A 16,048-nucleotide genomic window follows, 5' to 3' on the forward strand; every position below is an offset into this window, starting at 1 on the left:
TGAACTCCATTTTAATTAGAGATTTTTTTCCTTAATAATAACATATTGAATGTATGATAAGAAACAAAAATCTGGACAAAATAACCTAACAAAATCACTTGTTAAAAACTGTAAGTAATACTCCTTCTAATGTATCTTAACAAGCTACTTCAAAAGACAATTGTAAAATAATTTTAATTCTGTTCACGTTTTATTTCAATCGCCCATGAAAAATCAATATACATAAAATGGGAGGCAGAACAACTTACATCATATACATACATGCACATAGGCAGGCAGGCACATACACACGTACCTGTACATACACACACAGGATCTGAACCATAGAGCACCTGTCAAGTTCAAGCTTTCAGCAGAACTGCTGTCAACATTTCTGTCTTACTGAAGTTTTATTTTATTCCTCTAAAACTTTTATTAGTAAATAATGTGCAGTCATCCAGCAATTTGATTAAGATGGTACATTCAGAATAAAGTCAGTACCAGTTCTTTATGGTTAGAGATTCTAGAAGCTGATCCATTAAACTGACTAAGATTTGTGAAGCAGTTTATAGTTTGAGTCAGATGTTCACCTCTTCCGTCAAAATCTCAACACAACTAGAGGTTTTGATAAATTCTGTGCCTTTCTTTTTCCCATTCACTAATATCTTCTGATTTTAGTCTTTTTCTATTTACAAAAATGCCTATGTGTAAATTCTTATATTTATTTATCTGAAAAAAATTATTTTGAAAGACCCTGAATCCTTTATTTTTTAATTAGTTTCAAGATATCTAATCAAGGTGGGGTGGTTTTGAAAACTCTGATTTTTATCAAATGCATCATTTGCAGAAATATGTTTTATTTATTTATACTGGAACGGGTAATAGGAATACACTATAGATAATTAAAAGTTAAAACTTATCACCTTCAGGGTCTTATTAATTAAAAGATTATACATTTTCAATTGATTAACTTAAAATTTTATTTGTTTTTTAATTAGAATGTCTATTTTTGTCCAAAGCTACATTTTAATAATAGATGCTTTCCTCTTAAGCCGAAAACAGCTGCTCTCCAGACTATTTCCAGTGTAAAACTACCAAACATTGCATTTCCAAGCTGTGGGTTTGCGACGAGGATCCAGACTGTGCAGACGCATCAGATGAGGCCAACTGCGGTGAGTGTTTTGTGATGGTGGATCCTACCTCTTGCATTTGTATCATCATCTGAGATGGCCATAGTGAAATGAATTTGAACACAATTCTGATACAACTAGGGCCTAACGTGCGAATGTTTTTCCTCTGTGCTCCCAGAGTCAATAACCTCAGGTTAGCTATTTTAGAAAAAGCATGGAGGGGTAAGGCAAAACGGTTAAGTATTGCTTTAGCATAAGTCAAAACTGTTTCTAAAAAGACAGATCTGAAAGGTAAGATAAAACTGTCTTCTTATGTTAGCGTATGCACATGCTATTGGCATTTAATGAATAGAAACAATAAAACATTTTCATATTGTTCTAGGCTTCATTTTTCTCCTTAAATATGATTGTTCATTTATCCAATGATTATTGTTCATTCTTAAACATGGTGGGGAAAAAGAAAAAAGATAACAAAGGCATCTGTTCTGTTTTAGTAGATGACAGCAATCATTTGTTAGCATGTTTCTGAAACATTAATATTTTCACTTAAGATCAATTATTTTATTTACAGTTATTATTACTTAACATTGCAGAAATGGAGAACATATGTATTCATTTTTGTTTAATGTATTTGATTCTATCCTGAATGTGTCAACAGTGGAACAGAAATAAAGTAATAGTTGTCATGTGTAACTCATTTTTTTCAACATTTATAAAACATTAATTGAGGCTATTTTTTAGGTGACTGCACCAAACTTGGCATTGTTAGGGAAGCAAAAAAGCATTTAATCTAGTAATTGATTAGAAAAGACAGAGTTTGTCCAAACTAAGGACAGAACCTTCAGGCTTCTTAGAAAAAATTGTCTTAAATGCATTTGCTAGATTCCACCCTACTGTTAATTAACTCTTCTGGGAGAAATCAAAATGATGAAAATCATTTAAGTTCTTTGAAATTCCATTATATTGAACAGTATTCATGAGCTATATGTATAATCACAGGCAACAATACATCATTAAGAGGTTTTTTTCTAATACTGTCTCTATATAACTGTGTCTTCAGGACATGCAATCAGTATGGCTTATCACTTTATAGTATCATAAAACCACCATTTCTCACTTTGTGGAATTGACCTTCATAATCAATTCACAAAGCATCAAACCACATCCATCACCAGTTTGTCCATAACACTTATCAAGGACTTTTGCAGACGAGTTCATATTACTGGCTGTTTTGCTCTCTTGTCTTTTGTATTTTTGTTTACCAAAGCAACATGGAATAATGACTTATATTAGCTATCTGAAAAATTTCTTGGATGAAATGTTTTTTTCCTCCATTTTACTCTTCTTCCTCATCACTTTGATGTGATTTAACTGTTTTGGTATGTTACACCATTCAAACTGATAATTATTAATCATCATAATAAGAATAATGCCTAATATTTATGTGGTGTTTACCGTATGGCCCAAGAAATGCGTTAAAGGCTTTATAGCGATTATTTCATTTAATCTCCTTATTATCCCTATTTTATGGTTGAGGAAAATGAGATCCAAGGAGTAATTTACCCCAAATCCTACAGCTAACAAGTGGCATAACTGGAACTTGAATCCAGGGTTATTTGACACCAAAGCCTCTGCTCTATGACCATAACATGAATCCACATCATTTTTTCTATATAAAAAGAAAATATTTAAATATTTTCTGTTATAAAATTATATAGAATTCTCCTAGCCACAATTATTGCTTTAAGTTCCAGACCAGTATACAAATATATACATACATACAGAAAATGGGGGAAAGGATGAATAAGGGTTACCATTTAATGTATCTTAAACCCACTCTAAAATGTTACCGTGGACAGGTGCTAATTTAACTTAAAGAAACTTCTTCTACATATCTTTTAGCATGGCATTTGTCAATCCTTATTTTTGAAGGAGCTAAAAGACCACCTCTTTCCCCTTTCTTCTGTCTTCAATACATATATAAATGCCATGTATTTTTGCTAATTCTTTTAACACCCTTGTGGGATGGTTCCTCATTTGATGCTTTATTGAGTGGGAAAGAAACATACACTCCTTAAAGATTAACCCTATCAAGCCAAGGCCTTATTATTTGAATCTGAGTTACATGTTTCTTTGTGGGTGAGAATGGGCCTTGTCTAGAAGGGATGTGTTTCACTATTTCACATGTCAAGTGGCCTAGCAGGTTGTAGTGTAGACTTGCATTAAATACTGTTGAGAAACTGGCCCATTCGTTGTTGCAAAACCTCCATTTGCAACCCATTTTTATTTCAGTTGCCTTCTGTACTTTCTTAGCCCAGTGCTCAGTTTAGGAGGAGATTCTTTTTTATTCTTGGAGTTCACCTAGCCCTTACATCTTATTTTTCAGCACCAATATTTGTATTTATCTATAGTTTTATATCTAATTGTTTTCTGTCACTTCTAAAGTTCCAGGATTATAGTTTGTTTTACCTTGACCTAAATTAAACAGTTTGGTTTGCTTTGCTTTTAATTGTGTAAATAAAACCAATGTAGAAGCACACATGCAAGGGAGAGGGAGAGAGAGAGACAGTCACTATAGAAAAGCCTAACAAAACAGAGCACAGTAACTTAACACAAACACAGTACACATGTAGTATAGGGAACTAAATAACCAGTAATGTGCAAATATTTTAAAAATTATTTGATTTTTATATTTACCAAAATATCACATGTTTATTGCAGTCAGCCCAGTGTAACTTTTGAGATCTTATAAGTACTTGCAAATTTAACAGCTAATGCTCAATATTTGTAAAAAATTGTATGGTAATCATTTCCAGGTTAGCATAAGGAGGCTTTGAAATCACTTTGAATAGATGTAGATTAAATATAGTTTAGGAGTCTTTGTCCAGTAATCTAGTCGTGGTGAGACTTTGAATTTAAAAATTAAATTAACTGCATAGTTTCCCATCTTATTATGGCTAGATTTTGAGATGGTTGTATTTGAGTCCATTAAAGCTACATTTGGCATGTTTGGATTTAAATTGAAAAATATTTTAAAGCACCTTTTAATTCTATTTTTGTATAAATATAGATTTAAATCTATGCTACCTTCACAGTTGTAGCAGGATACAGTGGGCCTGTCTTATCCACAGGTTCCACATCAGCAGATCTGGAAAGGCCCACTGTACTAAGCTATTTTGTCTAAGGGACTTGAGCATCCATGGATTTTGGTATCCGTAGCGATCCTGGAACCAATCCCCTGTGGATACCAAGGAAGGCTGTAGTTTTAACTTTGTTTTATGAGTTGTTAATAGTTATTATAAAATTATTTCTTTTTGCCTGAGGTTGTTTATTCTTTCCTCACTCTATGCCCAAATAAAAGAAAGCTTCTTAAAACGTAGATATACACACTTCTACTAGACTATTGATGTTAACTACTCTTAGAAGGCTGTTACACTATTTATTACAATATTGGGCCAGTGCCACATTTGAATGCCTGACCACAATCAGTAGACTACTCCAACTGTGGCAGCTCTGGGCTTTTCATTAAGAATCTCAGTTTCAAACTTTCTTCACCTTCTGCCTGCCATTTTCTATTTTAGGAATGAAATGAGCATTTAGGGATTTGACGGACCTGTACTAGATTCATAATTCTTTGTAACAGAGTTGAAACTTTCTGCAATTTGACTCTCATAAGGTGATATCAGAATATGTCTTTCCATTATGTTCTCTCTCCCCGTTTTATAGTTTAGATTCTCAGTGCCCTAGATCCCTATGAAACATCCTTTTCATCAGTTTTATGCCTGGGCTTTCCTGGTCAGCTATGAACTCACCACTCTGCTCTCTAGAGTCGGCTGTTTGTGCTGCCACATCGCTCCTCCCTGTGGTCTCATTTCCTGCTTTCTTCTACATCATTTCTGTGTCATCAAAGAGAGTCTTGCTTTCACGCTGGTTCAGAGTCATTTGCTGCTTTTGAACAGTCTTGATTTATAACCAACCTGCTGCTTGGCTAATTATTTTTACTTAATGCAGTCGTTATAATCACACTAGCTGGGGCTTGTGAAAGGAACTTGAGCTTCCTACTGTAGCTTTGTACTTTCCACAGCCTGGATTTCAAGCATGACACTGAACACACTCAAACCAAAAGACAGAACCCGTCAATGCTTGCTTTTATTCTCCCTTAAATGTCTGATGAGGAAATTTGAATTGGGTTACTCAAGCTATGAGAATATAAGAAAAAAAAATATTTTTTAAGTTAAAGCAAGTGTAATACCTATTAAATTATAAGATATTTCAAACACAAAGACTTGCACAGAAAGTTACACAATTATATACCTGTACCATTTTTAATAGACTTTAACATTTGGTCTAAGATATCTCTTAAAACATTTAAATCCCTACAATAACAGATTTATAGCAGTACATAGGAAGCCTACGTATTAGATGCTGTATTAAAAAAAAGTATGAAATGTAGAACTTGAAAAATTTGCCTCCTTTTACCTACTTTTAGAACAAAAATATGTGTGTTTCTTTCAGTTTATGAGATTCTGTTCACATATCTTTTGGGCTGGCAATTTCCTTAGTGGATATTCTGTCATTTATATTTTCAGGTGTTATTTAATGTTGTTTAGCACCATGTATATAGGATTATACTGTATATTAATGAATGAAAGTAGGTAAAATGAAAGATTGTATTGCCTCTTCTCAACAGCAACACCTGATAATGCACCTCTATGTAGAAGGTACTTTTGTTTATTCCTTTAAGAAAACTTAGATTTGTGCTTATATGTTAAGATCAGTTTGAGGATCCAAGTGGTATCAGACTTTGTTTACAAAAAGACTATCCATTTTCAGCCATTAACATTTCAGGACAAAATATAGTAATGCGTAAAAAATGACCTATTGTAGAGTTGTGACTGTAACATTTATTAGCTTTGTGATGTGTATGTAGGGGACAGATGTGGTATAGATGATGATTCTGATAACCATACTTATTCTCCAGTCAGTGTTAGATTCAATGCCTGGGCTGCAAAGCCTCTGGGCTAGATTTTTTATGTCATCAGGCCACTGTTCATATATGGTTCCTTGTTCGGAGTTCATGTGGTAAATAATGGGAGTGGAAAGAGAGGTGACATAGGGTTTCGTGTGAAACCGTGAACTCTGTTACCTCTTGCTGGGTTATGGATGCCAGAGTAAATTATTACTTATTTTTATTTCCATTTGAAATCTTAACCTTCTAATTAATATTTTTAGTTTTCAAATCCAAAATTCTTGAGAGGTATTTTTAAAGGAATATGAACAGAAATTCTTCATGATGAGTTTCCTTTGACCCAAAGCAGAATTGACATGAAAAATATTACTTAAGGGCTAGAGAGATAAAATAGAGAGTGGATCTACCCTGTGACCAGAGATCTCTCATTCCTATGGATCATATTATCCACATGAGTACAACACTTCCCTTCAAAATTCTGTGTTCTAAGAAAGAGACAAACCTCCAGTATATAAATACTTCCCTTTTGATACAGTTACTGGGTTTTGACTAATATTTGAAAAAAAGCAGAATATAAACTGATCCTATTTATTAAAGTTCAAGTAAATCTAATATGTTTTCAAGTAATATTTTTGATTAATGGTATTTGGGTTACGTGAATTGTATTATCTTACTCAAGATTTCTAATGTAAGTTCATATATTTATATTTAACCTTAAACTAATAAAAAAGTTACAGAATATGTATATACCTGCAATAATATTATAGTAACCATTTTGCTGTAAATACTAATATCAAATATTAATGTTAAAGTAAATGTATGGTATTTTGTTTTAGTTCATTAAAATCAATCATTCAGGAATTGAGTGTATTGACAATTAGTGTTAAATACTGAGTATTAAATATTGAGTGGCTGACTCAATAAAAAAATCCATATCACAATGCTGGGAACTTACTTTTTATAAACTGCCATACAGCTTTAATTAATTAAGCTATTGAAAGAGTAACATCTTACCTGTTTCAACTTGTTGAAGACATTTCTAAAGTATTAATCTGATTTTTTTCTATCACCAAGTAAACAGTACTGGCAAAAATGTCATATTATTTAATAGCATATATGGCTATAGATCCACATTTTGAATATTCTTATATTACATTAAAAAATCAAACATCGAATCTGTTTATATTTTAGTCTCCTTTGTAATTAACTTCTGAATCCTAAAAACAAAGTGTACTCAGAAAATTCAATATAGTACTTAATTCCAATTAATCATGTTTTTCTATAAAAGATCATACAGCTATGTCTCTTAACAATTATATCTGTGTATCAGTAAGCTAGATTCCTCATATGGATATTTCTGTCTGTTTCTAGAAACTATTCATAGATGGTGAGGTGTTATGTTACTTTATGGATTCCTATCCTAGAAGTTCTTTGGATGAACTTAGAGTTCTTGGAATGAGCGTATCCCCAGTCCCATGATAATTACTGCTTCAAGAAGAGAATCTTTTGGATTCTCAGATCTTCAGTTTGGTCTTTTAATGTTTAAAACCACAAGATTCTTGGTATAAAGAGGCATTGAGCAGTAAAAATCTCACTGCATAACTATCAGGGAATCAGAGAGGTATAGGAAACTACCTCTAGTAATCATAAATCATTTTATGAACTCAGTACCCTGACAATTCAGCCAGTTCTTTTTAAATAAAGAACATTTTACTGAGTCAGAGGGAAGAAAATTGAGAATCAATCACTTAAAATATAAACAAAAAATTTTTTTCTGTCTGGATTTACCATGTCCCTTTCATAATATTCAAATAGAGGTAATTGCAGATCAGATTTGTTAATATTTCTTAAAATTATTATTGGGAACATGTAATTTAAAAGCCTGGTATTACCAAGAGATATTACCAATGGATATTGGTATTACCAATAGGGAATTTGAAAATAACGCACAAGGCTGAATTTCAAGGGGCTCTCATATCAGCACCCCTGTTCTTTGCAGAGGGAAGCACCAGGACTTTTAAAATCTCTGGATACAATCAGTTCATCCTACAACATACTTTGGGCCCACATTGTATTACTTGTTTCCTTTTTAATATTTTACTTGTAGAACTAAACTTGATTTTTGTATCTTTATAACATTCATTTATTTTAAAAATTAATAAACATCTACTGAAAATGTTAAGTAAGCCATTATATATACTCAGGGAATTCAAAGTCTAATAATAAGGATAGTTTTGAAAGCTCATCATGCTAGGCATTGTGCTAAACTTTATGTGTGGATTATGTGTGGATTATATCATTTAATCCTCACAACAATCCTATGAGAGAGGATGTTATGTGAGAGAGTATAACTATCATTATTCCTATTTTATAAGTAAGGATATAAGGCTCAGAGAGTGTAAGTAATTTTCGTAGGATTACCCAGGTAAAAAATGAGTAAGCAGAATTTGGTTCCACAGGAGATGTCTTCAGCCCCATGCACTTAACCATTGCTCAGTAGAGCTTCCTTGACCTGGCTTAAATGTGCAGTAAGGCAAGGAATTAAGATGCAGATACAAATGATCCTAGACAAATAGGAATGGATAAATGTCATCAGAAAAAAATGCATACTTAAATAGAATTTTTTTAAATAACATTGTCACTAATAGTGAGTGGGCGTAGGAGTGACAATGAAGGGATGCCTTGTCTATAGTCAATTTGAAAGCAAAACAATGTCATTAAATTCTAGCTTGGCACAATTCTAGTTTGACACTAGCCTAACAAAATCCAATTCTCTCTTTGTTAAAAGGGAGATTAGTGAGTTGAGCAAAGCCCTATTTTCCCATGACCAAACTTTTCATAATGAAGCAACTAGAAAAAATGACAGAGAACTGAACAGGGGGTAACCTTCTCAGCAGCCAGTCAATACTATGTAACACCCTGCTTATTCACTGTTAGAGCCATCTAGTACGTGATCCACAGCTTGCCATCCATGTTATGCAGGTCACACGTTTGAAAATGTTGTCCTCCACTTGATTAGCTGAATGAACATGAATATAGATTTATTTTTTAAATCATGCATTTTCTCCTTCCTGAAGCTTTTATAAACACATGAAATTGCTGTATGTACGTACAAAGAGTATTTTCAGGAAATGGTGACATTCCTCAGAGTCTAACTCTATGCATAATGCAAGTCATTTAAGGAACTGCAACAGTGCTTTTAAAAATGGTATCTTCATTATATTCTTATTCAAAAGTCTCTACCAATCTAAATGAAGCATAAGTAATACAGAGGATCTATTAATAGTTAAAATGAATTCTAGAATTATTGTTATCAATGGTTATTAATTTTGGGTGACTAAACTATTATTAAAGTAGATTAAAATACAAGTGACTACTGAGAATAGAATATTTGCTCATGCTAGTTACTCTTAGTATACTTTCAAAAACTTTCACCATGCAGAAGTGAAGGTTATTGACACTGCTTTGTTCCAATTTTTTGAAAACTTTAATATAAGAAAGCATTTTTTTCTTATTTTATGAAATTTGGTAATTAATCACTGGGCATGAATTATCTAGATTCTTTTCTGGAAAAAAAGTCTTGGCACTACATGCTGTATTTTTTGGCACTGAAACAAATGCAAGAAATGAACATGCTAAAATCTCTAGTTTGGGACAGTTAAGATGACTCTTTTTCAAAAACTATCGGGTGTGGGGTAATGGGATGGCAGTACCAATCTTAAATCCCAGAGCTTTCTTTGCGCTACTTGGTTTTCACAGCTGGAATTTACTGCTTCTTTATAGTACAAAATTATTCATCCACCCAATTTCATTTTTTTGGCTCAATGCTGTGGCTTAGTAATTTTCAGCATCTTACTGACAGATGGAAAGTGTTCACTAACCATGCTGCTGCATTAACACGGAATGCATTTCTAAACCACAATAAAGGATGGAGCTGAAAGCGTCAAGTCCACGCAGTTTCATCTAGAGTGCGTATATTGTTATGATGTTCATAGAAGCTTCAAAGGAAAAGGATCATTAGAGGTCCTCTGGTTTTCACCTACTTTAATAGGGCCACATCTATCATTCTTAATCAAACAAACAAACAACAAAAATAATTCTCTTTGTCTAGGTAATATGCTAGAATCACACTATAAATTAAGCCTATTTTTTTTCCTTTTAAAATATTTCCAGTGGAAATATTGAATAACCAAACGTTATCCTTTGGGTTAAAGTCATTTGTTTAAGGACTCAAATTTTTTTACATCCTTCTTCAGGCCAAAATAATTTCATTTTCTTTAATCTCTCTGCATGTGTTCTATTTTCCTTTCTATTCATCAGCTGTATATCTCTCTCCTGAAACCTTCCCAAGTTCTATGCTTTAGGCAAGATCTGTGGAACAGTATGCGGTAGTTTTAGTTATATATGTGCTGAGTATCTCCTGTTCTCCATTGCTGTATGCCCACTATTGTATTCTAATACTGCTTCTATGTTATTGCATTTTTAAAGGTTCTAATGAAGCCTACTGCCTCCCTTGCCAAATTATAAATTCCAGGAGGGCTGGATCTATATATCTTTCTAATCCCTAATATATCCAGTACCTAGTACAGAATCTGGCACAGATAAACATTTGAGGAACAAGTGAAGGAAGGAAATTTTAAAAATACAGATTTTATTTGGTTCAGCCGAATATAATACCTTTCTCCCCTAAACCTGAACTTTGGGAATCTAGTTTTCTTTCTTTGAGTTTATATGTATTTTATTTCATATTTGTGAAGAACTGCTTTTCTTCCTGATCAGTTCAGTAGTTGGGGCTTGATTAGTGTACAAATTGGCTAAAATTGTAAGGGAATTTCAATATAGAGAATCACTGACACGTTGTGTCAAACTTGTACAATGAGATGTGCCTCCTCTCTGTAGGAAGAAAGTGTGCTATGGCAGTACAATCAGGCAGCTTTCTGAAAAGAGCCTAAAACTCTGGTGTTACTAGCAACAGAGCTCCATTCTTGATTTCAAAATTCGTTAAGTGGATAGATTCTTCAGGTCTCTACTATTTCCTCATTTGTAAACAGATATAATACTTTCGTCCTTAGAAAACTGATGAGAGGGTTAAAAGAAATAAAGGTATATGAGTACCTAGTAGATGTATAAGTACATAATAGACCCACAGAAAATATTTTTTGTCCCTTTTTTCAGAACTTTTTGCTACATATTTAGTATTGACACAGGCTAAAACAATTACACATTCTGTAATGGAGACAGAAGGGAACAAATAAAAGATTTAAATAAATACTATGAAATTTTATGACAATAAAATGGTTCTGTGAAATCTTGCTTTTTTTGTCAGAAGAGAGGAAAAAATAAAACGTAGAGTTAATAACAAAGAGTTGGTGACTTAAGAGAATAATGCCTAGTGTATTAATAAATGTTAAAGAGCATATGACTAGTATGAATCTTCAGGTACATATTATATGGTATCCAGGAAATCTTAGATTCACAATTCTGTATATTCACTACACGTCCCTGTGAGTACTGTTTGTTTGTTTAACAGCTTTATTGAAGTATAACTGGCATACAGTAAACTGCATATATTTTAAATGGACAATTTGATAAGGGTTAACAGGTTTGTTAAACAGGTGATTAAATCCTCACCACAATCAAGATAATGAACATGTTTATCACCCCTAGAAATTTGTTTCCCTTTGCAATACCTCTCCCTCACCCCACTTCCTGCCTTGCCTCTATTACCTGCTTTCAGCCCCTGTAGATTAGTGTACATTTACATAAAACTGGAGACATACAGTATGTATTAACTTTGTCTGGCTTATTTCACTCAGCTTAATTATTTTGAGATTATCCATGTTGATGGTTGTATTGAATGTTCATTCCTTTATATTGCTGTGAAGAATTCTATTGTATGGATAAATATAATATTTTTTATCTGTTTACCCATTTATGATCATTTGGGTCAGTTCAAGTTTTTTTTTAATTGAAGTATAGTTGATGTACAATATTATATAAATTGCAGGTATGCAATATAGTGATTCACAATTTTAAAGGTTATATTCTATTTATATTTATTATAAAATATTTGCTATATTCCCCATGTTGTACAATACATTCTTGTAGCTTATTTTATATCTATCTAATAGTTTGTACCTCTTAATCCCCTGATTCAAGTTTTAGACTATTGCAAATCAAGTTGCTATGAACATTCTTGTATTAATCTTGGTGTGGATACATGCTTTCTTTTCTCTACAGGTAGACTAGTTCACATGATAAGCATATGCTTAACTTTTTAAGAAACGTTTTAAGAAAGTATCAAACTCTTTTACAAAGTGGTTGTACTATTTTACCATTCCCACTGGCAGTATTGGAGAATTCCAGGTTCCTCTACATCCTTGCCAATACTTGATACTTTTAAATTTTAGTCATTCTAGTAGATTTGTAATGGTATCTCATTGTGGCTTTAATTTGCATTTCATTAGTGATTAATGATATTGAACATCATTTCACATGCATATTTGCTGTCTGTATATCTTCCTTGGTGAAGTATGTATTCAGATAATTTTCTCATGTTTTTATTGGATTGTTTGTTTTTATATTATTGAATTCTGCAAATTCTTATATATTCTGAATCCAAGTTAGTTTTTGGATAAATGTTTTGCAAATATATTTTCGTAGTCTATGCCTTGTCTTTTCATTCTCTTCTTCTCCTTACTCTAGGTTCAATTTGCTCTTCTTGTTCTAGTTTATTATTGTGTAAGCTGAGGTCACTGATTTGAAACCTTTCTTCTCTTATAATATAGGTGTTTCATTTTTTAATGTGCACCTAAATACTGCTTTAGCAGCATCCCACACATTTTTATATGTTGTATTTTTATTCATTTCTAACTTGTACGTTCTAACTTCACTTTTTATTTCTTCTTCAACCTATGGGTTATTTAGAAATGTGTTATTTAGTGTCCAAGTAACTGGGGATATTCTAGATATTTTTGTTTATAATTTAATTCCATTGGTGGCCAGAATACATACTTTTCATGGTTTGAATTTCTTCTTTACTTAACTTGAATTCTTTGAAATTTATTGATACATCTTTTATTGTTCATGATTTAGTCTATTTTGATAAAGATTTCACGTTCCTTTGAAAAGAAAGTATATTTTGCTGTTGTTGGGTGCTCTATACATATCCTTAGATCAAGTTGGTTGATAGTGCTGTTTAGGTCTTCTATATCCTTATTAATTTTTTGTGTACTTATTCTGTCATTTACTGTGAGATGAGTAATGAAATTTCTGACTTACTATGAATTTTTCTTTGCAGTTCTACCAGTTTTTGCTTCATATGTTTGGAAATGTTGTTACCAATGCCTTTTAGAATTGTTATGTTTCCATTTGTAATTAGGAAATAAACTTCCTTATCCCTAGTAAAATTCTTTGCTATGAAATCTACTTTGATATTATTATAGCCTCTCTTGGTTTCTTTTATTTATTATTAGCATGGTATATCTCTCTATGCTTTTACTTCTAATGTATTTGTGACTTTATATTTAAAGTGTATTTCCTAGAGTTAGCACAGAATTGGGAATTTTTTTCCAAGTTGATAATCTCTGACTTTTAATTGGAGTTTTTAAACTATTTATATTTTAGGTGACTGTGAATATGTCTATTTGAGTCTATCATCTTTCTTAAAATATGATTTGTTAGGTGAAATCAGAGCAGTGTTTTTGTTTTCTAGGACTAACTCTTTTCTAGTGAGCTGACACCATTCTATTCTGAATATTCTACCCAGTGTCCTGTACATTTTAAGATTGTCCAGTTTTACTAGTGGGAACAGGCACCATTCCAGGTCCTATGTGAGCTGCAGATACTCTCCCTATAATCTTTGCAGATGGTTCTTTTGCTAACATCTGGTAGTTTCCTTATATGTGCATACGGAGTCATCTTCTGCTATATACTCAAGGAGGATCCTCTGTAAATCTCCAGGGTTCACATTCTGTGAAGCATTTTCATCTCCATGGCTGTCCTGAGTACTTGCATGATCTTGGACTCTCAGTTCAGTCTTGTCAACTCATGGAGTCCACTGGACTTTCCCTGTGTTTCCCTTTCTCATCTTGCACCTGGAAATTCTCTCAAGACGATAAGACCCAGGATTGTTAGGGCTTACCTCATTTGTTTCTTTTCTCTCAGAGATCATTGTACTTTATTGCCTGATGTTTAATGTCTTGATAACCACTGTTTCATATATCTTATCTTTTATTTTTTTGGTTGTTTCAGGGAGAGGGTAAATCTGGTGCCTCTTACTCTAACCAAGAATCTTTTTTTTTTTTAAATATGAAGCACAACTTCTTTGATAAACTTTCAGTGCTTTGTTTGCCCTCCTCTGACATTTCTAAATTAATGTCCCAGCCACTAAGTCATAATCTGTTTTTGTAATCAGATTTTGTTTCTCCAGGTCTCTACCACCATGTTAATGCTTAGTCAGTACTACCACATATCTGAAGAAGTTGGCATAAGTAATGATTTTGGAATAACACAGAGACACTGAATATAGTTCTAAACAGGGACAGAATTCTTACCATACTGTTACTTTATTCTAATAGAACTTTAAGAGTATACTGCCTATTTTGGTCTACAAGGAGTGCACTTTTTTTTTTTTATCAGGTGTAAATACTTGGACAGCAGATATTGTAAGTTCTTATATAATAATTTTTATTGGCTTTTTAGATAGATAGGCAGTTTTTGAAGGGAGTTTTTGATATATTTAGAAGAAATGTATAAATGAGGAGCTGACTACAGTACTCATTGTATATTCCCTAGGTTGATAACTTTTCTAGGAATATGCCAATCATGACTCTGTACTCAGGCTAAATTATAAAGCTTGTAAGTAAGGCTACATCATCAGTGACTGAGCATTTTCTCCTTCTTTCACATTATTTTTGAGGATGGTCACCCTATAACCTGTCTTCTTGCCCTATATTTAGCACCCAGAAATGTCTCCTTGAGTAGCAATGATGTGAAATACCTTTGAGTTGTTAAGCACATCTGTATTTTATATGTTTTTGGTCCATAGGCAAGGTCAGATGAGATGAGTTATTTCAAAATCTGAAAATTTTTCTATGTGAGGAAGATACTGAGAGTGTCGGTTCTTTACACAAAAGGAGACAAATTCAGCCCTGGTGCAAATGTGTCTCACTGGAGACCATGGGCTATTCAGGGCCAATGAATCAGTGTCTATGGTGAAAGGCCACCAGCCAAACATGAATTTGCAACTATTATAACTGGACCAAGGCCCACTACAGTAATTTATATTCTCAGTGCAGCTTCTGCCTCCATCCCTTAAAGACTAGAGGAGAGTTTAGTGAAAAACAGGAGAGTCACGAGTGGGTGGGAGCCAGAATCTGGGGAAATGTGGGCATAGGCAGACTCTCAGATTCTCTACTGGGCCTAGGTCAGGCTTCAAGAAAGAAGGCAGAGAGCTGTGGTGAGAAATGGAAGCATCCCTATGCTGTTCTTCGGTGAGAACTCATTCCTTCTCCATACAGGCATTGCTTCACCAGGGCACATTTCTATTAGACATGTCACTGCTACATGCAGTTGACATTCTGAAAATGCTGATTATTTATATTATTTAAACTGATCAAATCTGAATGATAAGGTTAATATTATTTTCTTTTATTTCACTTTTATTACGTTAGGCCCTGGGCCAGGAATTGAGTTGTGGAAGTAAAAGAAGAAGCTGAAACTAAATCTGTATGATTTAACTGTCTTTAGGGATAAAAGCAATATATTCCAAACCTTGAATACAGAAGTGATGTTGATTTCTACAGTTAATATAAAAGAAAGATGGTCATTGGAGAATACTTTAGGAAAAGTATTAGCTATCTTTTTAAAGGATTTAAAAAACTGACGAGATTTTAAATCCTGTTAGATATGGGTTTCTCTTTTTATTAATAAATAGGCAACAGCATTGCAAACTTTCTGAAAAGGATCA

General features: G+C 33.0%; 1 protein-coding gene across 1 annotated transcript in view; it reads left to right on the forward strand.

The window, feature by feature from the left end:
• LRP1B (LDL receptor related protein 1B) overlaps positions 1-16,048 on the forward strand; it is a 1,616,178-nt gene that overhangs the window by 1,407,816 nt on the left and 192,314 nt on the right. The window contains exon 67 of the mRNA XM_067742376.1: positions 1,032-1,151. Within this exon, the coding sequence (XP_067598477.1) occupies positions 1,032-1,151 (120 nt within the window). The remainder of the gene's footprint in view (positions 1-1,031; positions 1,152-16,048) is intronic.

The sequence above is a fragment of the Pseudorca crassidens genome, chromosome 6 (genome assembly GCF_039906515.1).
Source record: "Pseudorca crassidens isolate mPseCra1 chromosome 6, mPseCra1.hap1, whole genome shotgun sequence".
Taxonomy (NCBI): domain Eukaryota; kingdom Metazoa; phylum Chordata; class Mammalia; order Artiodactyla; family Delphinidae; genus Pseudorca; species Pseudorca crassidens.